The following is a 25145-nucleotide window of genomic DNA, read 5'->3' on the forward strand; positions in this document are numbered from 1 at the left end:
AAACAAAATCCAACAACAACAACGACGAAGGAATTGGAAGCTATAAATTGTTCCTAAACAGAAAAAAAAGCTTTTACTATAACAGAAATGTACATACTGACAATGCAGCCAGCTCTATAAGTTGAAGGGGGCAGAGTTATTTGTTTTAGTACCATCATTATATGGACACTGAACAGGGGAGCTTGATGAAATTGTCAAGATATTATCAGAATAAACAGTAATTAGAAAGTGGTGACTGATAAATGACATAAGACTGGTGGTTTGGCACTTTGCAATTTGCAAGACTTGCAGGCACAATTCAGTGCCTGCCTCCCCTCACTCCAGAGGGGAAAGTAAGCTGTGCTAGCATTTTTTCCTGGTCCAGCTCACTTTCTTCCAAACCAGCTCAGCTGCACAGATGGTGTGTTGTCGAAGAGCAGAACCACATGATTGCGGGAGGAGTGGGGAGTAGCAACCCAGTGCCAGCAGTTCTCCCCTTGAGTACACATCTGTGATGTGGATAGCATGGGTAAGGGAGTGCCTTATGGCATCTTACTCCCCTGTGCGGGGATGTTCTGCAGCTCACAATGGAGCCCGGAGTACTCTTTTCATAGATGCCTGACAAATTGAAACACTTGGCTGAATGATGTCATACTTGTGTAAATCAGTATTAATACTTCCATATATTAAGCAGCAAATATGTTCCACAGAACCATTTTATAGCACACCCAATGGGTGTCAATTCAAAGAGTCTAAAAGAATGTGGTGTCTATTATAATGGCTCTCTCCATCTACCGTGGCGAATATTACTCATGAAAAAAAACATGGAGAATTACCAACAGACCCCAGGCATAAGAAACAAATACAGAGCTATAAGAGAGGGGCAAGGAAGCTGAGAGACTTCTCTAACAGCTGATCAGCACTCTCCTTGGATTTACAGATACAACACAGCATCAAATATAGTATAGTATCTACAGTCCCCCAGATCAATAGGATTCATTAGTTACTGGAAATAGCAAAGAAATAGATCAGCTCTGCTGATGATGTAGGTGCAAAATAATCCCTGATTTGAAACTCATAAGATGATCAAACCACACAACAGAGTTGACCTGAATCTCCAAATCCACAAGCAAAGTCATGCATATGGCCTGTCCTCAGGGAGCCTAGATACTATCACTGCCAAGGAAGTATTTAAAGACCCACTGAACTAACCTCTTTGTGAATGTTGAAATTGATTAGTGTGAAGGTCCCAGTGACCCTGAGGTTTCCTCAAGTGCCTCTTACTTAGGAACACAACACAAATAAAGTATCTGTTATTAAACAGAAGTCTCTTATTGTGGAAGAACTGAACATTAAGGCTATGTCTACACTAGAGACCTGTACTGATGCAGCTGTAAGATCTCTCGTGTCGCCACTCTATGTCAATGGGAAAGCGCTCCCCTACTGATATTAAACCACCCCCAACAAACGGCAGTAGCTATGTCAGCGGAGAAGCCACGCTACTATTTTTAGCATGCCAGTTTGATGACAGCCAGTGCAAGTATGCCTACATGGGCAGGGAATGGCACCCCAGCTCCAAGTGCAGGCATACCCAGTGAGGAAAACAAGTCTGTCAGCTAGGGAGAGCAAGATAGTAGCAAATATCCATTCAAAGAGGCAATTCTCCTTCCAGAAACCACATACACTTTGGGTCAGGTTTTTTAAGTCAATGCAGCGACATCAATTTCCACTGGCTGAAGATCTGGACTTTCAAGTATCGACCAAGGCCAGGGAGGATGCAGCAATTGCTGTAGAGTGTGGCACAAGGCACTCTTCACCTCCAAAATCTGTTCTCTATGGCATTTGCGGTCTCTGCCAACTGAAGAGCAAGAAGAGATGCAAGTGTCACTTAGCATACTAACATTTTTATGCAGAATACTGTTTCTCTAAACCAAGTCTCTATAGATACTGATGGTTAATTACATCCCTATAGTGATGAACAGGGTAAAGGCCATGCTTCTTTTTAGAACTATCGGCTGCTTTTGGTTCCCTTGATTTGTCTATAGGGTCTTACAGATGTGTTCAGAATGGCCATTCATTGAGTTTTCTCCTTCCCCACTTTCATCCTTCTGGAAAGCTCTCAACTGCTGCATCCTTCAGGGTTCCACCTTGTCACCTTTCCTGTTCAACATGTATGGATTGATTCCAAGATGTTTTGCAGATATAATAAATACTGACCAACACAGAGTTCTGTGTCTGTCTTCCACTGACTAACAGTTTCATTAGCCCAAGTCTGCGACTGACTGGAAGGAAAATGGACAGGCTGAGATTCAGAATGAATGTAACTTGCACCAGCTAAAACAGAAGAGATTCTTGTGGGCATGAAGAAGCATTTAATGGACTGGGCAAAGGCATCACCTGCATCATCTCCTGACAATGCATGCCTGCCTCTTGTCAATGTTTTCTAAATTAAGCTCCTAATGGATCAGTCGCTGATCCTGGTTTTTCAGGTTACAGCTGCAACACATTTATTTTAATCATCTGTGGCTTGTGAGGAGTCTGATCACCCCCTTCTAATGCAGAATTCTTCCCAGCCAGTAACACCGTTGCACCTCCAGACTACACTATGGTAATAACCCATACTTAGGCCTAACATCTAAGACCACCTTGAAGCTTCAGCTCGAGCAAAATATAACTGTCTTCTGCCCAACCAGAGGAGACCTGCGAACACAACACTCATGATCAGGTCTTTGTATTGTTTCTCTCTCTCCCTCCTGGGTTCAACTCAAGGTGCTGGTGATAATCTTTAAAACCCTGAAATGTCAAGGACACATTAACTGCATCACATCTCTTAAGGCCAGGGAAGGAAGCACTTTCTTTTCAGCTATCTGGGGTGAACCTGCCAGTGACTTCGATTGTCAACTCTTTGGAGGAAGGGCCATGTTTGTGTTCTGTCTTTTGTGATACAGCATGGCCAGAGGGCAGCAGGAGAGCCTTCTTCCCTGTAGAGGGAAGAAAGTTTGCTATAGATTAAAGCACCTGAAACAAACTGGAGCACCTGAAGCCAGTCACTTGATAAAACCCCCCTGCTTCAATCAAACAAGAGGAGGAGCTGAAGCAGAGTGGATTGGTGTTGCAGTAGAGAGCAGTTTGGAGGGAAGCAAAGGAGAGTTTGGAGAAGTGCTGTGGTGGGTTAAGAAGACTAAGACCCTAGGTAAAGGAACACCTGGTTTGTGCAGAGGGACGGCAGGAAGCCCCACAAGCTGAAGGGCAGGAAAGGGAAGTAGCCCAGGGGAAGGAACTGCTAGTTCAAGCGGTTTACTGCTATCCCTAGGGCCCCTGGACCGGGACCTGGAGTAGAGGGCGGGCCCGGGTCTCTTCCTCTCCACTCCCCTCCCCTAGGACACTAGTGGCAGTTAAGACCCCAGTTAAGGGGCAAGAAATGGTGCCCTGAACACCCCCCCCAAGAAGAGAAAACGGGAGATTCATGATAGTAGTGCTGGCAATTTGCCACACGTGGTGTTAGTGGTGGGATCTACGCGCTGGGGACTTAAACCAGGGTTAGCCAAAACCCTCCCATCCCCAAGATGGATGACGTGGTCAAAGCCCTAATACAAGCCACCGCAGCCCAGCAGGAGGCTACCCGGGTCCAAGCAACCGCCCAACAGGAGGCGACTCAGATGCAGCAGGAGACTAATCATCTGTTGATGAGTCAGGCTGCCCAGGACCGAGCTCTGCTGCAAGAGCTGGTGAACCAGAGGAAGGCCCTTATGGAGCTGAACCACAACTGCGACGGGACCCAGACCATACGGCCCAGCTACTGCCTACAGAAAATGACACGGGAGGATGATGTGGAGGCATACCTCCTGGCTTTTGAAAGAGCAGCCCTGTGGGAGGCCTGGCCCCAAGATCAGAGGTCTGGTATCCTCACCCCGTTCCTGTGTGGGGAGGCCCAGAAGGTAGTCTACGATATGGCCGTGGAGACTGCAGCAGATTACCCGCAACTGAAGGCAGAGATCCTGGGCAGATCTGGATTAACGACTGCATTGCGAGCCCAGAGGTTCCATGGGTGGAAGTATACGGAGGACAAGACACCCCGATCGAAATTGTTTGACCTGATCCACCTGACTCGGAAATGGCTGCGCCCTGAGGCCCTCAGCTCTGAGGAGATGATGGAACTCCTGGTACTGGACCAGTATAGGAGGGGGCTACCACCAGGCCTATGGGCTTGGGTTGGCCAGAATGACCCCTCCACCTATGATGAGTTGGTCTCCCTCGTGGACAGACAGCTGGCAGCCCGCGAACTGTTCCAGACCCCAGGGGGTGAGACACAGCAAACCAGTCCCAAACCCAAGGCCCCGGACTGTCGAACTCCAGTACCATAACTAGGAGGAAAGACACCAAGGAATGGCCTGAGGCCAAGAAGGGACCTGGGGGTTTGAAAAGAGAGGGCTGGGTGGGGGGCAGCCAAAGAGCCCCAGGCAGAGGGTGGCAACCAGAATAAGGGGGCGGTGTTAACAAGTGTGGGGAATTGGGGCATTGGGCTGCTATATGCCCCAACAGGGAAGAGCCTATGCAATGTAATCTGGGGGATCACGGAGAGCAATGTGGCCTAATCGGCCCGGTAGGGGTCGCAATGACCTCGCATGGGTATACAAGACCAATAAAAATGAATGGTATCGAAACCATAGCATTAGTAGATTCCAGGAGTACTGTCACACTGGTCTTGGGGAAGTTGGTGGGGCAAGACCAAGTAACCCGGGCCAAAACCACAGGGGTAACGTGTTCATGGCACCGTAAATTTCTACCCCACAATCCCGGTACGGATTGAGATCCAGGGGAATACTACCAGGGTGACTGCAGGGGTGGTCCCTGGGCTCCCCTACCCTGTCTTAATTGGTAGGGACTTCCCCAGGTTTGAGGGCTTACTCCTCCCAGTAGAGCCAGGGGAGGGTAGCAACCCCCAGGCTGAGACAGAGGCACCTACAGATAGCCTCACCCCAATGTTTGCTGAATTTGCCCCAGAGTTATTCTCATCCCCCAGAAAACGCCAAAAGTATAGGCAGGAAAGGAGGGCAGATAAAAGATGAGGGACCATGATTCTAGCAGAGAACCTGAAAACCTCTCTTGTTGGTAGGAGAACCCGTTCAGGAGGCCAGGAGATATTCAGGCCAGTTTGGACTCTGAGGAGGTTCCTAGCCCAAGTAGTGGCAACCCAGGGGGCGGAGTAGAAACAGGCCCCCTGGAATTACGTCAGATTGGTACCGCAAGTGAGGATTTCGGGCAGGACCAAGCCAACGACTCGCTATATGCGAATGTGAGGGAGGAGGTAGTGCAAGTAAATAGAGTACCCATAGAAGGAAAGACCAAAGGCCCAAGGCCATATTATGTGCTCAAACGCGATCTGTTGTACAGCATAACGCAAATACGAGGGGAAGAAGTAGAGCAACTCTTAGTCCCACGGAAACACACAAGGGCAGTACTAGAGTTAGCTCACAGTCATCTATTTGGGGGACATCTAGGAGTAGACAAGACACTGGACAGAATCCTGAAAAGGTTTTATTGGCCAGGAATACGTGCAGAGGTCCAGCGCTATTGTGCCTCCTGCCCTAATGCCAGTTGCATAGCCCCTGACCTCATTTGCGGGCCCCATTAGTACCTTTGCCTATTATTGAAGTCCCTTTCGAGAGGATAGCCATGGACATAGTGGGCCCACTGGAAAGATTGGCGTGGGGCCACCGAAACATACCAGTCATCTTTAACTATGCCATGCAGTATCCAGAAACCATTCCTTTAAGAAACCCCACATCCAAGGCAGTAGCAAAAACCCTACCCCGCATCCAGGCCATACGGACCTCAGTCTACCATCCACAAACAGATGGACTGGTCAAGCAGTTTAACCGTACCCTTAAAAGTATGATCCGGACGGTGGTAGTACAGGATGGAAAAGACTGGGATACCCTTCTACCGTATCTAATGTTTGCTATATGGGAAGTCCCCCAGGCGTCCAGTGGTTTCTCTCCCTTTGAACTACTATACGGACGCCACCCACACAGAATATTAGATATTGCAAAGGAGGACTGAGAAGAATAACCCAACCCAGGAAAGAATGTCATTCAGCACGTGACACAGATGAGAGAGCGAATAACTCGAGTAACCCCTATAGTACGAGAACATTTGGAAAAAGCACAAGAGGCCCAGCGGACATATTACAACCGTTGGGTGAAACTACAGAGATTTCAGCCAGGGGAACGGGTGATGGTGATAGTGCCGACAGCAGAAAGCAAACTCCTAGCCAGCTGGCATGGACCATATGAGATAGTGGAAGCCACTGGGGAGACGGACTATAAGGTCAGACAATGAGACCGCCACACTTTGTACAACACCTAGCTCAATAGTGACATGATCCATGACTAGGGCCCCTAGGCATTATGGGAGTACAAATAATAATGGTAAGGTGACTTATCTTTCCCTCATTGTTGGTAATTGAGCAGAATCCAAGTGTGGACATGTTTGACTAGGGCCCCTAGGCATTATGGGAGTACAAATAATAATGGTAAGGTGACTTATCTTTCCCTCATTGTTGGTAATTGAGCAGAATCCAAGTGTGGACATGTTATTAGAAACTTGTTTAACCTTCGTTTGAGTTGTTTGGGTTTTTTGGGGGGTTTTTTTGTGTTTTTTTTTTTTAACTTTTTGACTTGGTGCCAGCATATACGCTAACATTTCAGGAGACAGCAGCGGTGATTCATTATTAGTACCCATTGCTGGCTGCTCGATGTAAGTAAGCTCCTAATTGCTATGGTGAAAGGCAACTTAAATCAATAAAAAATAAATTAAGCATAAAATACTGATTTCTCTGACCCTTTAGAGTTGGCAGTTATAGCCGTCTCATACACAATGACTGGATAAGAGGCTCCTAAATCCCACTAATTCAGGTATCCTGATGTTAAATAGGATTTTTCTCCCTTCGTTGATTAACCTTTGTAACAGTTTCTTCATTAAAAGTGTGAAGGGAAAGGAAAACGTTTTTGAACACTATTTTGCTCATTTTTTTAATAAAGTAGAGGGTCTCTACTGATGCAGTACATTTTAGTTACTGTATGGTTTTACATGTGTGTTTTAGCCCTATTTGTTATGTAAGACACTTTTTTTTTTCAGTTCAAACTTTTTTTTTTCTTGTCTGTTTATATGATTTTACATGTATTCATTTTGAGCAGTTTTCCTAATGCTGAGGAACTCAACTCCACCAAAAAAATCAGAGTTACAATAGATGTACCATTTCAAAAGACAGGTAACAAATTCACTAAAAAAGTTACATGACTAAAAGGCTCAGAAAATATAATTTGCTTTAGTACTAAACTTTTTCTAATGTTAAATTATTCATTTCCTTCTCAGTGTAAGCAGCATTTTTTTGCCGGTTCCATGCTTATTCATTTTAAACCAACTTCTCTTTTCTGTTTCCATTTTAAGAACTCGCTGCTGCTTTCAGTTTGAGAAGTTTACTTTTGAAACAGGATGCCAATGCAAAGCTAAAAATGTATATAAAAATCCAGGGTTGTTTCCACACATTTACATTTTCCGTGTCTATTTGGTAAAGATGGGAAGATTCTAGTCCAGGAATATCAGCTTGGGTTAATATACACAATAAGGCATTCACACAACCTGGTTTTCCAGCCATCAGTGAGAATTTCACAACTTTTACCAAACACTTAGATTGATAATTATTATTTGTAAAGCAATAGTTCCACTTCAGTGCCTCAAAAGATTTACAGTGCAACTGTCCCACAGAGTACTTTAAGCATACAGTTTTCTTCAATAAACAACTTGTTTATCCAACTAACTACTTAAATTACTTCTACACAACATTTTAGGAAGATGACCCCAAACTCATGTGTGTTTTCCTATTGATACAATTACGTAAATCTCGAAGTATGAAAGCCATGTCAGAAGAAGTGGCTCAAAAGGCGGATATGTGAGCAACACTTAGGCTTGTAACCAGGTTTCAAGAGGTTACAACTACTCTCCCCCTTCTGTCTAAAGCTACACCTATACTATGAGGTGTAGGGCTGTAATTCTCCTATTCTTGTACACATGCTCAGGCTAGCTCACATTGAATAGTGTGAGTATAAATAGTAGTGTAGCCACAGTAGCATGGGGAGCAGTAGCGGATGCCATGGTTGAGTCAGGCCGAGTACAGACCCCTAAGCTTCAGGCAAGTTGTATGAGGCACAGCTACACCATGCCTCTACTACTGCTACTCATGCTACAGCAGCTACGCTGCTATTTACACTCCCCTTAGCTCAATGACAGCTCGCATGAGTCACACCCTTGGCTCATACTGTATATGTAGCCTAAATAAGAGGTGGATGGATCCCAAAGCTTTTGTCTATTGCATCATGGGTTGCCAGTATGGAGAAGAGAACCATTGCCTCAGGCCATTCTGTATACCCTCACTGAAAATGTATAGCTTGGCTATTTAATATACACGTTACCATTGCTCAACACTGTGTGACTATTTTGCACTCCATGGCTCGCAATTTTTAAATCAAGACTAAATGTTTTTTCCTCACAGATCTGCTCTAGGAATCATTTTGGACAAGTTCTATGGCCTATGTTATACAAGTTAGACCAGATGATCACAATGGTCCCTTCAGACCTTGGAATCTGTTTGCCTCTGTGCACAGATGGCAATATTTTCAGACTTGGGTGCTTAAAGGCAAGCACCTAGCCAATTTCCAGAAGTGTTCAGTACTCAGAGCTTACACTGAAGAATCTGTTGCTGTTCAGTATTGAATAATCTAGTGATGTCATAAAACCTATATAGGGCTTTAAATACCTACCATTGGGTACTTACATCTGAATATTTTGGCCAGAGTGCATTCAAATATATAAAAAGATATCTACAGAGGAAAGCATGAAGTCTCTCCTGAAGCACAACTTGACTAATAAAACACTGGTAAACAATGTATTATTTCATTACCTTTTGGCTTCTTACAACCAGCATTTCCATTAGAGTATCTATGAAATGTAATTGTATAATTACTACTGGAAAATGGATGTACTCAGTAGTCACGAGACTTGGTCCTCATTACTCAGTACACCAACGATACACACAGAGGATTTCAACAGTGGCTTAGAGACTAAATTGTGGCTAAAATAGCCATTTAAAATATGGCAACATAATTAAAATCCTTCTGAATTACCATTTTCTTTTTAGACAGATTGTTTCCTAAACACAAAAGCACTGCTATAACACAAAATTATTACCAAATTATTTATATATCCATAGATTCTAAGGACCTTTACAATCCTCAAGTCTGACATCCTGTATAACACAGGACATGGAATTTCCTCAAATTAATTCCTAGAGCAGATTTTTTAGAAAAACATCCAATCCTGATTTAAAAAATCATCAGTGATGAAGAATCCACAACAACCCTTCATATGTTGTTCCAGTGGTTAATTAATTGCTTTCTTCTGGCAGATCGCAGAAGCTACTAGATCGCATGCTCTGGTTCTCATGGGTGACTTTAATTTTCCAGATATCTGCTGGGAGAGCAATACAGTGGTGCATAGACAATCCAGGAAGTTTTTGGACAGCGTAGGGGACAATTTCCTGGTGCAAGTGCTAGAGGAGCCAACTAGGGGGAGAGCTTTTCTTGACCTGCTGCTCACAAACCGGGAAGAATTAGTAGGGGAAGCAAAAGTGGATGGGAACCTGGGAGGCAGTGACCATGAGTTGGTTGACTTCAGGATCCTGACACAGGGAAGAAAGGTAAGCAGCAGGATACGGACCCTGGACTTCAGGAAAGCAGACTTCGACTCCCTCAGGGAAAGGATAGGTAGGATCCCCTGGGGGACTAACATGAAGGGGAAAGGAGTCCAGGAGAGCTGGCTGTATTTCAAGGAATCCCTGTTGAGGTTACAAGGACAAACCATCCCCATGTGTCGAAAGAATAGTAAATATGGCAGGCGACCAGCTTGGCTTAATGGTGAAATCCTAGCGGATCTTAAACATAAAAAAGAAGCTTACAAGAAGTGGAAGGTTGGACATATGACCAGGGAAGAGTATAAAAATATTGCTCGGGCATGTAGGAATGAAATCAGGAGGGCCAAATCACACCTGGAGCTGCAGCTAGCGAGAGATGTCAAGAGTAACAAGAAGGGTTTCTTCAGGTATGTTGGCAACAAGAAGAAAGCCAAGGAAAGTGTGGGCCCCTTAATGAATGAGGGAGGCAACCTAGTGACAGAGGATGTGGAAAAAGCTAATGTACTCAATGCTTTTTTTGCCTCTGTCTTCACTAACAAGGTCAGCTCCCAGACTGCTGCGCTGGGCATCACAACATGGGGAATAGATGGCCAGCCCTCTGTGGAGAAAGAGGTGGTTAGGCACTATTTAGAAAAGCTGAACGTGCACAAGTCCATGGGGCCGGACGAGTTGCATCCAAGAGTGCTGAAGGAATTGGCGGCTGTGATTGCAGAGCCATTGGCCATTATCTTTGAAAACTCGTGGCGAAAGGGGGAAGTCCCGGATGACTGGAAAAAGGCTAATGTAGTGCCAATCTTTAAAAAAGGGAAGAAGGAGGATCCTGGGAACTACAGGCCAGTCAGCCTCACCTCAGTCCCCGGAAAAATCATGGAGCAGGTCCTCAAAGAATCAATCCTGAAGCACTTACATGAGAGGAAAGTGATCAGCATGGAACAGTCAGCATGGATTCACCAAGGGAAGGTCATGCCTGACTAATCTAATCGCCTTCTATGATGAGATTACTGGTTCTGTGGATGAGGGGAAAGCAGTGGATGTATTGTTTCTTGACTTTAGCAAAGCTTTTGACACGGTCTCCCACAGTATTCTTGTCAGCAAGTTAAAGAAGTATGGGCTAGATGAATGCACTATAAGGTGGGTAGAAAGTTGGCTAGATTGTCGGGCTCAACCGGTAGTGATCAATGGCTCCATATCTAGTTGGCAGCCGGTGTCAAGTGGAGTGCCCCAGGGGTCGGTCCTGGGGCCGGTTTTGTTCAATATCTTCATAAATGATCTGGAGGATGGTGTGGTTTGCACTCTCAGCAAATTTGCGGATGATACTAAACTGGGAGGAGTGGTAGATACGCTGGAGGGCAGGGATAGGATACAGAGGGACCTAGACAAATTGGAGGATTGGGCCAAAAGAAATCTGATGAGGTTCAATAAGGATAAGTGCAGGGTCCTGCACTTAGGACGGAAGAACCCAATGCACAGCTACAGACTAGGGACCGAATGGCTAAGCAGCAGTTCTGTGGAAAAGGACCTAGGAGTGACAGTGGACGAGAAGCTGGATATGAGTCAGCAGTGTGCCCTTGTTGCCAAGAAGGCCAATGGCATTTTGGGATGTATAAGTAGGGGCATAGCGAGCAGATCAAGGGACATGATCGTCCCCCTCTATTCGACATTGGTGAGGCCTCATCTGGAGTACTGTGTCCAGTTTTGAGCCCACACTACAAGAAGGATGTGGATAAATTGGAGAGAGTCCAGCGAAGGGCAACAAAAATGATTAGGGGTCTGGAACACATGACTTATGAGGAGAGGCTGAGGGAACATTGGATTGTTTAGTCTGCAGAAGAGAAGACTGAGGGGGGATTTGATAGCTGCTTTCAACTACCTGAAAGGGAGTTCCAGAGAGGATGGTTCTAGACTATTCTCAGTGGTAGAAGAGGACAGGACAAGGAGTAATGGTCTCAAGTTGCAGTGGGGGGGGTTTAGGTTGGATATTAGGAAAAACTTTTTCACTAGGAGGGTGGTGAAACACTGGAACGCGTTACCTAGGGAGGTGGTAGAATCTCCTTCCTTAGAAGTTTTTAAGATCAGGCTTGACAAAGCCCTGGCTGGGATGATTTAATTGGGAATTGGTCCTGCTTTGAGCAGGGGGTTGGACTAGATGACCTCCTGAGGTCCCTTCCAACCCTGATATTCTATGATTCTACTCTCACTGTTAAAAATATACACCTTATTTCCAATCTGAATTTGTCCATCTTCAACTTCCAGCCATTGAAGGTTGTTATACTTTTCATCGTGTTATACTTTTCTCTGCTAGATTGAAGAGCCAATTTTTAAATACTTGTTCCCTATGCAGGTACTTATAGATTTAAATAAAGTCATCCCATAACCTTCTCTTTCTTTAACTAAATAGACTGAGCTCGAGTCTTACACTATAAAGCAGGTTTTTAAATCCTTTAATCATTCTCATGGCTCTTCTCTGAACCCTCTCCAACAAGATATTCTATTGTGTAAATGCATATGCTAGCATGTCTTCTATACTGCATATGTTTAGAGAAATAATTTTACATATATATATATATATATATACACACACAATAGCATCTTGGGGATTTTAGGCTTGTTTCCCCTCAAAATGCCTTCTCTGCCTCTTAAAAAAAAATTAGCACCAATCACTTAGAAATTGATTTGTGACACAAGTCACTTTTTTAATTTTAGAAGTAACATCTCCAAAACACCAGATACAGTGAATACTGAAAAAGTCTATACAAATTGCCATTAACTATAAAATGTTCATTTCCTATCTGTAAAATGTATGTTGAAACATGACATGTCAACTTTTTTAGCAAATAAATTATTCTTCAGATTTATTTACAAAATGTAAAACAAATCCATGAAGCTATCTTCAAATTATGTATATACATAACACACTTAGCAACCATTATACAATATACATATAAATTCTACAATTTTGGGTGCAGAAAAGGGTTTGTTTTCTTTGGGGGGCATGTAATGGACTGGGGCAATATAAGACTGTAAAGCAGTAGGTGATGAAACTGCTGCACAGGTCTGCCTACCACAGAGCCATGATCTGGGCTCTGGGCTGTGTAACCCAGAAGGCTATGACTATTTCATTAGTGCCCAAAAGTGTGCTAGGTGTTTTACCATACAAATAAAAAAACATGACATAGCTCTTAACTTTAAGAGCTCAAAACCAAAGAGTAAGAGTAACAAGCAAATGAAGGGATGGGGTGAGGAAGAGCTGAGGCAAGTATATAAATTTACACGACTGTCATTTAGATTTTTATGTTCTAAAACACACAGAACAACTCACTTCCTGTGGGTGACAGAGAATAAGGGGAGGGTGACATTCTATTGAAAGAGGATCCACACCTCAGGAGCCAGTGGCTGGTGTATAAATTCATCCACCGGTGCCAGTATTAACATGTCCAGGCCCAACACAGCGGGACCAACAGCCCAATGCACCTGCACACGGAATTCACAGTCTCAGGCCCCTCACTCAGATTATCTTTCACAGCATTCAAACCTTGAAGTTACCCGAACATCCTGTTTTGTGGTTAAGGTTACACTGGAGTTTTAAAGAACAGCAGTCCAGATTCTCAGCCATTCCCTGGCCACTTTACATTGTCCCACCAATCTGTTAGCCCTAGCCAATACAGAATTCCCTCTATATAAGGGATCCTGGGCCACTGTAATTGCTGTTCCTCTACCACCCTCCCCATGGTCCTAACATTAACAATTTGCCTAGGGGACACTCTTCGTGCCTCAGTGACTTGTAACTGCCAGAATGGCCTTGGGGGGGGTCACTGACAGCCGACATAAAGTAGCCCTGAGACTGTTCTACATTTTGCCAAGGACCAACCCATGACGTGCAAACCCCAGGATCTGAGGGCATAAGAGCTGCTTAAAGACCCCTTCTCATGCCCCTCCCTCCAAAACTGCACCAACCGCATTTGGATGTAGTCCAGAATCTGGCACATCAAGCTGATAGATCCTTGAGAATCAGCTGTCAATGTTCAATCACAATATACATCAAGAGACAGAATACCAGTTACTGGGTTTGTTTCCCCATTTAATAGCTGGGTGGCCAAAATTGTAGTGCTGACACAGCAAGTACAGAGTACACTTTACAAGCACAAATTATCTGTAACATTTTCACTTACACTAAATCCCCAATACACTGCTTATATCCACCACACAAAATGGTGGAAAGTACATCTACACTGTAAATACACTGATTAAATCCTGACTGTTGCAAGGGAGCTGCTATAATATGTGCTGTGAATGTGTATTAATACAGATTTAAGCATCTTGGACCCATAATACTATATACACACTAAAAAACCCTTAAGGAGATTAACAGTTGTAAATTTGAAGATGCCACATCTTGAACATTAATATATACTTTAAATATAAAAGACATGTAATATTTCACTTTTAAAAAGGCCACTTTTAAATTATTAAAAAGTACAAAAAACACCCAAAATAGTAAACTCTTGGGCTGAGATTTTCTAGGTCAAGCATCTGCCTGCAACAGTGCAGACATGTGCCTGCTGCTTCAGTGAAAATACAGGTTAACAGTGGGGGAAAACTCAGAAGCCATCATATAATGCAGCACTAACAGGTGTCACTGTAATGATATCCATTCCTGTTGTCCGTAGAAACAAATTTCTGTTGTAAATATTCAAGAAGTTAAAGCAAATGGGGCATGGAAAAATCAGTTAAAGAATAGAAAATCCTCCCAATTTAAAACAGGATTACTTTGTACCACTTAGTTCTTCCAAAACTGTTAATCTGCTTGTTTTTAATATAAAAACTCTCAACTACAGACCTCAATATTCTCTCTACATTACCCTCGGCCCCACGTGGTACAAATGACTTTGAAAGGTCATGACTCATATGCCTCCTTATTCTGTTCCCCTCCCAGGATGTGATGCAGAATGGAGGTTGTATACTTCAGTCTTCTGAACTGTTCCCAAATCCCAACCCAGTTATGTAAATGAGTCCTTAATGCCACTCAGACAGACCCACTGAAGCCCTAAGGTTGGGTTTAGTCTCGCTTCTCCTGAAAGAAATGAAAGGATGTTGCCTACAAAACCTCTTGGACGACATCCAGCGTACCCTGCTCATAGGCTTTGCAAAACAGTCCCGGAGCTTGGGCAGGGCTCCCCAAACGCTCCTCGCTTTTTATTTTTGCTACACTTTGCAGAGAATCGAATCTAGGGCCGATCGATTTACTTTGGAGAGTTGTTTAAATGTTGCACTATAGCGCCCGGTGGAGACAGCGATGTCAGACCTTTTTTTTCTTTTTTTAAAGGCGCTGCTCCTACGCGATGTGATCCGCAGCCAGGCGGAAGCGAGTGGCAGGGCTCAGCCTCTCGCTGGACGTGCTGCTATGCTGCTCCGAGGAACTCACTGTCACAGTTTCAAAGGAAAATGGCGCTAGGAGGGCTCAGGTGCCCGGATCCCGACGGCTCCTGGAATGATTTCAGCACAACTGGGAGCACCGTCATAGGGCGGACGGCTGCAAAAGGAGCCAAGCCAGTCGCTGATTGTCAAGGGAAGCAGCTTGCCTGCCCCGTTCTCTGGGGTGGCAGATCCCTTCTGCCCCCGTATTGTGGAAGGGGTTAGCTAACCCCAGGTAAAACCCCAAGGCACCCCGTTACTCCAGGGGGAGGGAGGAAGGATGCTTCTTCAGCAGAGATATGACGCACAAAGGAATCCGCAACGACTGGCTGCGGATCACGTACACACTGGAGGCGGGGAGTGAGCCAGGAGAGACTGGTCCATGCAAACTAGCATTCTCCTACGCACTAGGGAAAGAGGGGGCGGAGAGGGAAGACAGGACAGGTCCCCCCGCATCCCAAACACACACCTATCAAGGAGAGTGAGGCTTTCTCCTTATACATTCATTGAGAGAAGCGGGGGGAACTAGTCCCCGCTCCTCCAAACCCTTACACACCCAGAAGAGTCTCTCTTCTCACAACTCCCTCCACCCACAAGCACATCTGCAGGAACCATACTTCTCTCTTCACCCCCACCCACATGAAAGACTGGCGGGGAGGCCCGGTCCCCATCCCCAATGCAAAGGACAACACAGACAGTCCCCTGCACCGCGCCCCACGCTCCTGAAATACTCCCGATCTGCAGCGAAACTGGCAGATACCGGATTAAACTACTTCCCAACGCGCTCCCGGAGCTGCAGCAAAACTAATGTCACCCAGGAGGCGGCTATGGGGAATGATGGCAGCGGTGCACATTAACGAGATAATTCTCCTTCTGGCTAAGGAGATCGAGAGCCTTTCTTTTAAAATATTGCCCCGCATCACCCATCTAGAATCTGCGCCTTGAGCAACCCAAGATGGAACTGTTAATAACATACATAAATTAATTTGAAGACACACGTGGGAGGGGGCCTGAGAAGGGACCTCATGACCAGGTTAGTACATTTCAACCCGTTCTCCCGTTCCCTGGTCGCCCTTTGATTCAATTTCTGTAGGTCCTTGGTCTCTAAGCCCCAACATTAAACCCCTGCTACCCTTGCTTTGGACGGTTTCCCGATCGAAGCTAAGGGATATCTGCAACGTATTAATCTTGCGCGGGTGTCAGCTACCTAAACCGTTGTCAGGAATGCAAAACTACTGTTCTTGAGCCTCGTCAAAGACCGAAGTGAAAGGCGGATGAGGTGAGCGGCGGCACTGCCCCAGCGGCAGACAGCTCCCCTCCCCATGTGCAATGCACCAAGTCTCCTACCACCACCTTCTCCCATCCCCCTCACATGTTGGCCACTCACTAGCCCTTTCTCCATCCTCCCCTCTCCCTGCCATCCCCCGAAAGGCGTCTCGGGGATACAGTTACTGGAGCTTTCGGTTCCCTGCCCTGCAGAAGGCACGCTCAGAAGAGGTCACACGTTTGAAAATGTGACGAGGGAAGGAGGGAGGATGAGGGGAGGCAGCTTGTTGCCGCCCTGCCTATCGAGGCACGTGTGCAGCCCAGACACGGAGGTTAGGCAAAAGGACGATTTTATTTTTTTTACACTGATCTCAGTAAAGCAGTCCGAGATCAGTGGAACCGGCACTCTCCGCCGGCCCACCTTGCTGGCTAACCTGCCCCCTTTAGCCCAGATCCAGTGCCCCATCTGCTCCCTACCTCACTGCCCGCCGTGCCCCGACCCAACGTGTTCCTGCCCGAGTGTGCATGCTGCCTGCCCACCCACTGGCCCCCAGAGTCCAGGCACCTCCCACCCATGCCCACTCCACCGCCACATGAGCACCCGGCCCGTCTCCATACCACCCCTGCCCGATGCACCCCTTTACCGTATTGCCCCTTTCCTTCCCCCCAAATGTACCGTATGACATGCACTCCCCCCTCCCCAAACACACACACTTGTACTGCCCCCTCCCACATTATCCATGCTGCCCAATACCTCCCACAGCCATCCCGTACCCCCCACCCCCCCGCAGCTGCACGGGCAGTCACCTTGCGCATCCCCGCCGCTGGTCAGCACCCCGATGGCTTTCCCTGCGCCCGAGAGATTCTCGAAGAACTTCTTATCCGCCGGCTGGTCCGCCATGGTGCTGGGAGGGGAGGGAGGGAGCTGCGGGCCGGCTGCGCGGCTCCCCTGCCCGGCTGGGGGATGGAGAGAGCGAGCGAGGTCCCTGGGCGGCGCCGGAGGGAGTCCCTGACTGCGGGGACTCTGCCCTGGGGACGGAACCCGGAACAGAAACGCTACGGCATAAAACACGTGCAGACAAAGCGGGAGAGGCGCAGCCTTCACATCCCGCCCCTCCCCAGCCGCCGCGGCTGCTGCTACTGCTCCGGCTCCAGCCTCCTCCGCTCCGGCCTCCCCCCACCCCGGGCAGCTCTGCACAAAGCAACCCAGCCGCGGCGCCGGTGCGGCTCCACCCTCTGAAGGGCAGGGCGAGAAGCCAATGAGAGCAAGTGCGCCACCCAAGGCGCTCGGCAGCCTGCAGCGGGCGGGGGTGGGGAGTGGGCTGGGATGCTGCAGCGTGCGTGGGGATGGCGCAGCGGGGGAGGCAGTGATGGAAGAAGAGGCCGGCAGGTGGGGAAGGTGGGAGAGGCTAGAATGGGTGGGGAAGAGGGGGGAGACGTGCAAAGGCGGCCCCCTCCTTTCCTTTCTCCCGTCACTGTGCTGGAGCAAGAGGGAGGGGGCAGAGGACGCGGCTGGTTTCCTGGCAGAGCCGCAGGAGGAGGGAGCTGCACAGTTCCTCCCCCCAACTCCCCCTGCTAGAGACCAGCCCTGAGCAGCCCTCAGGGCTCTTTGCCTGCAGGTGCTGGGAGGAATGTAGACTGGGCCGGTCTGGGGACTCTCGGGGAGCTGTTCCCTGTCCTCGCCCTCCATGGTCTGGCAATAAAAAGATGGGCAGTACAGGGGTGCAGGAACAGTTTGCTTAATGGGGGTGCTGAGAGCCATTGACCCAAACTGTAAACCCTGTGTATGGTGGAAACCACTTCAAGCCAGGGAGTGCGGCAGCACCCCTAGTTCCAGCACCTAGGGGCAGTACCCCTGAAAGCAGCTAGGTGGCACATAATACTCTCATCTCTCTTTGACCTACCTCTGTCCTGCTCTGGTTACACTAGGCACCCAGGCCATTCCCTGCAATCCTAAAAGCGAGAGCTGCTGGTCCCTATAACCCGTGGTGAGCTGGAGCTGGTTCACACCTGTTTGCTAGAGCCAGTTGTTAAATTTAGAAGCCCTTTTAGAAGTGGTTGTCCCTCAGGACAACCAGTTCTAAAAGGGCTTCTAAATTTAACAACTGGCCAAAAGTGGCACCTTAGGTGCTGACTCCGTGGGTGCTACAGGGCTGAAGCACCCACCGGGAAAATTTGATGGGTGCAAAGCTCCCACCAGCAGCTCCCCGTGCCGCTCCTAGCCCCAGCTCACCTCCACCTCCGCCTCCTCCCCTGAACACAACACCCTGCTCTGCTTCTCCGCCCACCCACCGGCTTCCCGCGAATCACCATGGAAAAATCATGGAGCAGGTCCTCAAGGAAACAATTCTGAAGCACTTAGAGGAGAGAAAAGTGATCAGGAACAGTCAGCATGAATTCACCAAGGGCAAGTCATGCCTGACTTATCTAATTGCCTTCCGTGACGAGACAACTGGCTCTGTGGATGAGGGGAAAGCGGTGGACGTATTGTTCCTTGACTTTAGCAAAGCTTTTGACATGGTCTCCCACAGTATTCTTGCCAACAAGTTAAAGAAGTATGGGCTGGATGAATGGACTATAAGGTGGATAGAAAGCTGGCTAGATTGTCGGGCTCAACTGGTAGTGATCAAGGGCTCCATGTCTAGTTGGCAGCCGGTATCAAGTGGAGTGCCCCAAGGGTCGGTCCTGGGGCCGGTTTTGTTCAAGATCTTCATAAATGATCTGGAGGATGGTGTGGACTGAACCCTCAACAAGATTGCAGATGACACTAAACTGGGAGGAGAGGTAGATACGCTGGAGGGTAGGGATAGGATACAGAGGGACCTAGACAAATTAGAGGATTGGGCCAAAAGAAATCTAATGAAGTTCAACAAGGACAAGTGCAGAGTCCTGCACTTAGGATGGAAGAATCCCATGCACTGCTACAGACTAGGGACCGAATGGCTCTGCAGCAGTTCTGCAGAAAAGGACCTAGGGCTTACAGTGGACAAGAAGCTGGATATGAGTCAACAGTGTGCCCTTGTTGCCAAGAAGGCCAATGGCATTTTGGGATGTATAAGTAGGGGCATTGCCAGCAGATCGAGGGACATGATCATTCCCCTCTATTCGACACTAGTGAGGCCTCATCTGGAGTACTGTGTCCAGTTTTGGGCCCCACACTACAAGAAGGATGTGGAAAAATTGGAAAACGTCCAGTGGAGGGCAAATAAAATGATTAGGGGACTGGAACACATGACTTCTGAGGAGAGGCTGAGGGAACTGGGAGCGTTTAGTCTGCAGAAGAGAAGAATGAGGGGAGATTTGATAGCTGCTTTCAACTACCTGAAGGGGGGGTTCCAAAGAGGATGGATCTAGACTGTTCTAAGTGGTAGCAGATGACAGCACAAGGAGTAATGATCTCAAGTTGCAGTGGGGGAGGTTTAGGTTGGATATTAGGAAAAACTTTTTCAGTGGGAGGGTGGTGAAATACTGGAATGCATTACCTAGGGAGGTGGTGGAATCTCCTTCCTTAGGAATTTTTAAGGTCAGGCTTGACAAAGCCCTGGCTGGGATGATTTAGTTGGGGATTGGTCCTGCTTTGAGCAGGGGGTTGGACTAGATAACCTCCAGAGGTCCCTTCCAACCCTGATATTCTGCGATTAACTGAAGAGACAGAGCCTCAAACCTCAAATGATAAGCAATTGACAACTGATTGTATACAATAATTGTATTATAACAGTGTATTGAGCAAGGTCTTTTAGGAAAGTCTGGGACACCCTGGTGACTAATTGTCAGAGTCCCCGGGCGATGTTCTGGAACTGCTCCCTACAAAGCAAGTCAGGACTCCGGGGAAGTCTTCTTTCTGTGAGCAGACTGTCTTCAGGACACACAGCTTTCACCTTCCTGGGTCTGACCTCAGAGTATTCAGCATCCTCTCCCCCTCCGTGCGCTTCCCCCAGCGAGTCCACCCAAGTGGGGTCCTGGCGAAGCCAGAGGGTCCTGCACCCCAACTCCACAGTCAGATGTGACTCTCAGCCAGCCAGTGAAATAGAAGGTTTATTAGACTACAGGAACATGGTCTAAAACAGAGCTTGTAAGTGCAGAGTACAGGACCCCTCAGCTGGGTCCATTTTGGGGCAGCAGTGAGCCAGACAACCATGTCTGCACTTCACTTCATGTCCCCAGCCAGCCCCAAACTGAAACTCTCTCCAGCCCCTCCTCCTCTGGGCTTTGTCCCTTTCCTGGGCCAGGAGGTCACTGCATTCCTTTGTTCTCCAACCCTTTAGCTCTCACCTTTCAGGGGGGAAGGGCCAGGCCATCAGTTGCCAGGAAACAGGGTGTTGGCCATTCTCTATGTCCAGACCCCTGCACACACCTGCCCCCTAGGGCTCTGCAACAATCATACACCCTTATCCCACCACCTCAATACTTAAGAACTGCATAGGGGAAACTGAGACACCCCCACACTATTCAGAGGACACATTAAGAACAGTTCCGCTTTGTCACACTAATATCATTGAGAAATGTATGCATTAACAGCGTGATGACTTGTGGATACTCACAGATACTATGCTTTAATGTCTGTGACCAAGCAAAGGGAGAAACTGGTTTTCTCCCAGATAGGAGAGAATGCAGCTACCTACCAGTCTCCAATGTAAATTAACCAGTGTGAAATCAAAACAATGGAAACTCCAGTCACATTGGAGTCAGCATGAGGATGGAGACCGCTCCCCCAGGAAATCTTCCTGGATCTTGAAACAGGATTGATGAACTTGGGGAATACAGCATGGAATCCACACCCCAGAAAGAGAGAAGCTCTTTTTCTGGGCTTATCTTTCAAAGAAGATATTTTAAAGGTTTATTGGACTATAAAAAGGGGAGAACTCCGTAGTTGTCTATCACTTGGGAGATTCAAGAGGCTGTAGCTCTTGAAATTACAGAATGTTGGGTCCTTCAACCAAGGGACTGAAGTTGAAGAACAGTTTAGGCAAGAAACTGCTTAGGCAAAGAATGTAATTTGCTGAAATTAAGTTTTAGTCTTAGAAGCATATTTTCACTTTTGTTTACTTGTAACCCTTTCTATCCTTATACTGGGTATCACTTACACCTATGACTTGTTTAATAAACTTGTTCTACTTTTTCTATAAACCAATTCAATGCTGTGACTGAAATAAAACTTTGTCAAACCCCAGTTAAATTAATGAGCTGCAGCATATTGACTCTTTAAATACAATAAAACTTAAAAACAATAAACTTAACTTCTCTGGGTGTTCCAGGAAAGGGCTGGATACTAGAGACAGATAGTTTGGAACTTGGTGTTAGGGTCACTCTGCAAAAAGGTAACTGGGTGGTGGAAGCCAGGGTGGGACCTGCATGCTTGTAAGGCTGGCTGTTGGTGTCAGTACTGTGAGCCACAGCAGCATACCATTTAAGGCACACAGAGTTGCAGGGCAGGTGGTGACACAGGTCCTCAGTTGTCTGGATTGCACCCCAAAACGTGACACTACCAACTGTGCTCATGCCTCATCTATCCTAAAGCATGTTGCATTACTCTTACCTCATCCTTTCCCTCTTTGTTTCACCCACCTATTAAATCTTGTCAAGCTAACATTGTCACCTCTTTGGAGCATGGACTATTTTACTGTAGGTCACCTAACATAATGGCACCTCAATTTGCTCAGGCCTCCTAGGCATTACATTAATACAAATATGTAATATGGATAGAAGCCTGGGTGGGGTGTAGGAGTGTTGCTGGGTGTATGAGATAAGTGTGAGGGATTTGCTGTAGGAGAGGAATGGCACACTGTGAAGATGAGAAGAGGCTTGATTTATGTGGGAAAGGGGGGAAGTTGATACTGAGACTAAAGTAAGGCAGACCTGTGATCAGAATAGTAAAGAGCTTTTTACTAAATTACCTGAACAACATTTCCTAATGTATTTGTTCTCATTATTAAGAGGAGACCAGGAATGAATAGAGCCTTGAACAGAAGATTTCCTGCCACCCCCAACATAGGCACACATAACCAAACAGGCAAAAGTTTTATTTTAAATAATCGAACTATTAGTCTATATTCTTCCCCCATATTCATATCAGACAGAGAAGTCATTTTTCCCCTATTAAGAAATAATTAATTAATTTCCAGTGGCAATGACATTCCTGTCTAACAAATAGAAGCAGAACTTGCATCATCAGTATATTGGGCCAGTATAGCCTCATTTTAAAGATGGGTGACAACAGTACTTAATAGCGTAACAAGGTTAAAATACTTGCCCAGTCAGCAGCATGATGGTCAGAGTGGATAAATGCCTACTACAAAGAGAAGAGAAAGTGTATTTTTTTGGCTAGAGAAGATGTAAAAAATGTCACCCTGGAGGCTCATTCCCCACAAAAGGGAAATCAGATACTGAACATCAGTCATAACTCCTTCTTGACTCCTCAGTGTATCAATAATTAATGTATTCCCATGAAGTTACTATTTGTTTCTTCATACTCATTATTTGGGGATTTATCCAACTCTTCTCTATGGACTTAACCCAGTTCTCATTAAGGTCAATGAGAAGACTTTAATGGGAGTTGAATCAGGTTTTATAGGACACCAAAATCACAAATAATTTGTTTAATGAACTTAATCTTTAAGTTTACTTGACTTCTATTATTTTACATAAAAATTAGACACTGGATGAGGCAATATTTGTTCTATTCATTATTCCTTCCCCCTCCCCTCACCTAAAGCTTTTGGTTTTTCCAAAAAAGTTTGAACTTGAACCAAAATAAGGAATTGGTAAATGAATTCCCAGCCACCTTAGGCTTAGCAGGAAAACTAATTTTAGAAGCAGGAAGATTGGTTCAGCTCTTACCCGGTTCACACCCTGACAGTACTGATCTAGCATAAAGAAATCTATAAATAGTTAATGCAAAAAACTTAAGGCTGCTTGTATGATTGAGAGGTATGTTAACCTATTATTGCAGAGGAGTATCTGTCTTATGTTAAGATTTACCAGTGCTTTAACCAGTGGTCACCTGGCTCATTATATGGTGCTGTCTCCTTCCCACTGTTTTGAGGGGCTAAATTGCATCAAAACATTTACAAATACAAGACATTTTCCTAACATTGTTATTCACATGAACAGCTATAGTTGTTACAGGGATGTTATGAGCACGAATGGGAGGATAGGGTAGGTGGTCCATGCAAACTTAAATGGGAAGACCAGGGATCCTGGAGACAATCTCTGCATTTAGAGAATTGTTCACATTATGAAAGTGTTTGAGAATCCATGGCTTATACTTTTTAATTTGGACATACCATATGCACACATGAATGTGCATATTTGGATACCTGTATTCAGTACTGTCAAATCAGTGAGAAAAAAATGCATGCACACAGTATGTTAATTTCATTTGTCAGCTTTTGTTAAACATTGCTAAGCACAGGGCACACATCACATTAAGGAAAACATACTTGAGTCATTTGCCTGTTTTGGGGACAACCACTCACAAAACAACACACAGGAGGGAATAAACTCTTTAAAATAGAAAAAGTACAGTCTTGTTGAGCTTATATTGCACAGTAGTGGCTAAGTGTTCCCTCCTCCCCCAAATGCAAAACTAGGCTGAGAACCACCAAGAGAAATCCCAGACCAATACACAGCTTAGAATTAAAGAGCCATCCAAGTCATACATTTATCATCAATTGCACCAAGCTACAGAGAGGCTTTAGAACAGATAAGGTTGCCCAAGCTGGTTTACAAGAGGAAATGTTGCATTTATCAACTAGTTAGTTAATGACACTAATTAGTTTGAGTATGCTAGGGTGGAGTACACAAGGAGCCTTTATTTCCTCTTCCAGTGAGCTTCCATAGTGAGCCATTAGCTGGTGTTTCCAGCCGTGGGAGTTGACCTGTTATCAGTAGCAGCCCCAAGACATGTGTGCCTGGGTGGGGCATGGGCAGGGCCATACATCCACAGCCTGCAAAAGAGTGTGGGGCAGGCTACACCTATTACACAGGTTCTGCAAGGTGTACTTGCATATACATTATGCCTTTCCAATGTCCTGCTGGAGTGCTGCATTTCCTCCCACTTCCCAGCACAACTCAGTCTCTTAAGAGACCTAAGTGAATCCTAGATCTCCAAGAGAACGTTGACCCCTCATGTGACCTGCTAATATGTGGCCATATTAGGAGGCTTTTACCTTGGGACACTCTAGAGTTTGGGTGACCAATGCCTGGGAGAGCAGTATAAACTGCAAGTATTATCGGATTCATACTCATGGAACAAGTAACGGATGTATGTTGTGAACCAGTGGAGTAATTTTGCCTACAAAATTAGGGAGAGAAGATAAATCTCCTCCCCTGCAATATCATAGGTCTCATCTCCATGATGTTTCCACAAATACAAGTTCCTTCTCCACAAGCCCCACATATTCCCACCCCCGCAATCTTCACCCCCTTCTCTCTGCTTCTTTTAGATCCAGCTCCCATTCTCCATCCCCTCCTTTCTTCAACCGTTGTCTGCCTCTTTTTAAGAACCCCATCGTCTCTGCCTCCCCATCTCCAAATTGCTTAAGTCTCAGCATCTCCCTCTACATCATCTCCCCATAGTACCTAGTTCCCCCCCTCCTCTGGATTCTGTATCCTGGGTCCCCATCCTTAAGGTCTCCCTTCACTCCAGCTCTCAAAGATGCCTCTCACTGCAATATTTCTTCCTGTCTGTGATCTTCCTTCCCCAAAGGTCCCTCTTTGCCTGTGTCTCTGGCAATAT

General features: G+C 46.2%; 1 protein-coding gene across 6 annotated transcripts in view; it reads right to left on the minus strand.

The window, feature by feature from the left end:
* The window catches only part of PFKP (phosphofructokinase, platelet), an 85121-nt gene extending 67439 nt beyond the window's left edge, over positions 1-17682 (minus strand). Inside the window, exon 1 of one of the 6 annotated variants that reach the window (XM_073334465.2) lies at positions 17216-17666. In XM_073334465.2, coding sequence (XP_073190566.1) covers positions 17216-17309 — 94 coding nt within the window. In that variant the 5' untranslated portion in view covers positions 17310-17666. Of the gene's footprint in view, positions 1-17215 lie in introns of all 6 variants that reach the window. The other 5 variants (XM_073334467.2, XM_073334466.2, XM_073334470.2 and 2 more) reach the window with 5 other exon arrangements.
* Between the last annotated feature and the right edge of the window lie 7463 nt (positions 17683-25145).

This window comes from Lepidochelys kempii, chromosome 2 (genome assembly GCF_965140285.1).
Source record: "Lepidochelys kempii isolate rLepKem1 chromosome 2, rLepKem1.hap1, whole genome shotgun sequence".
In the NCBI taxonomy this organism is placed as follows: domain Eukaryota; kingdom Metazoa; phylum Chordata; order Testudines; family Cheloniidae; genus Lepidochelys; species Lepidochelys kempii.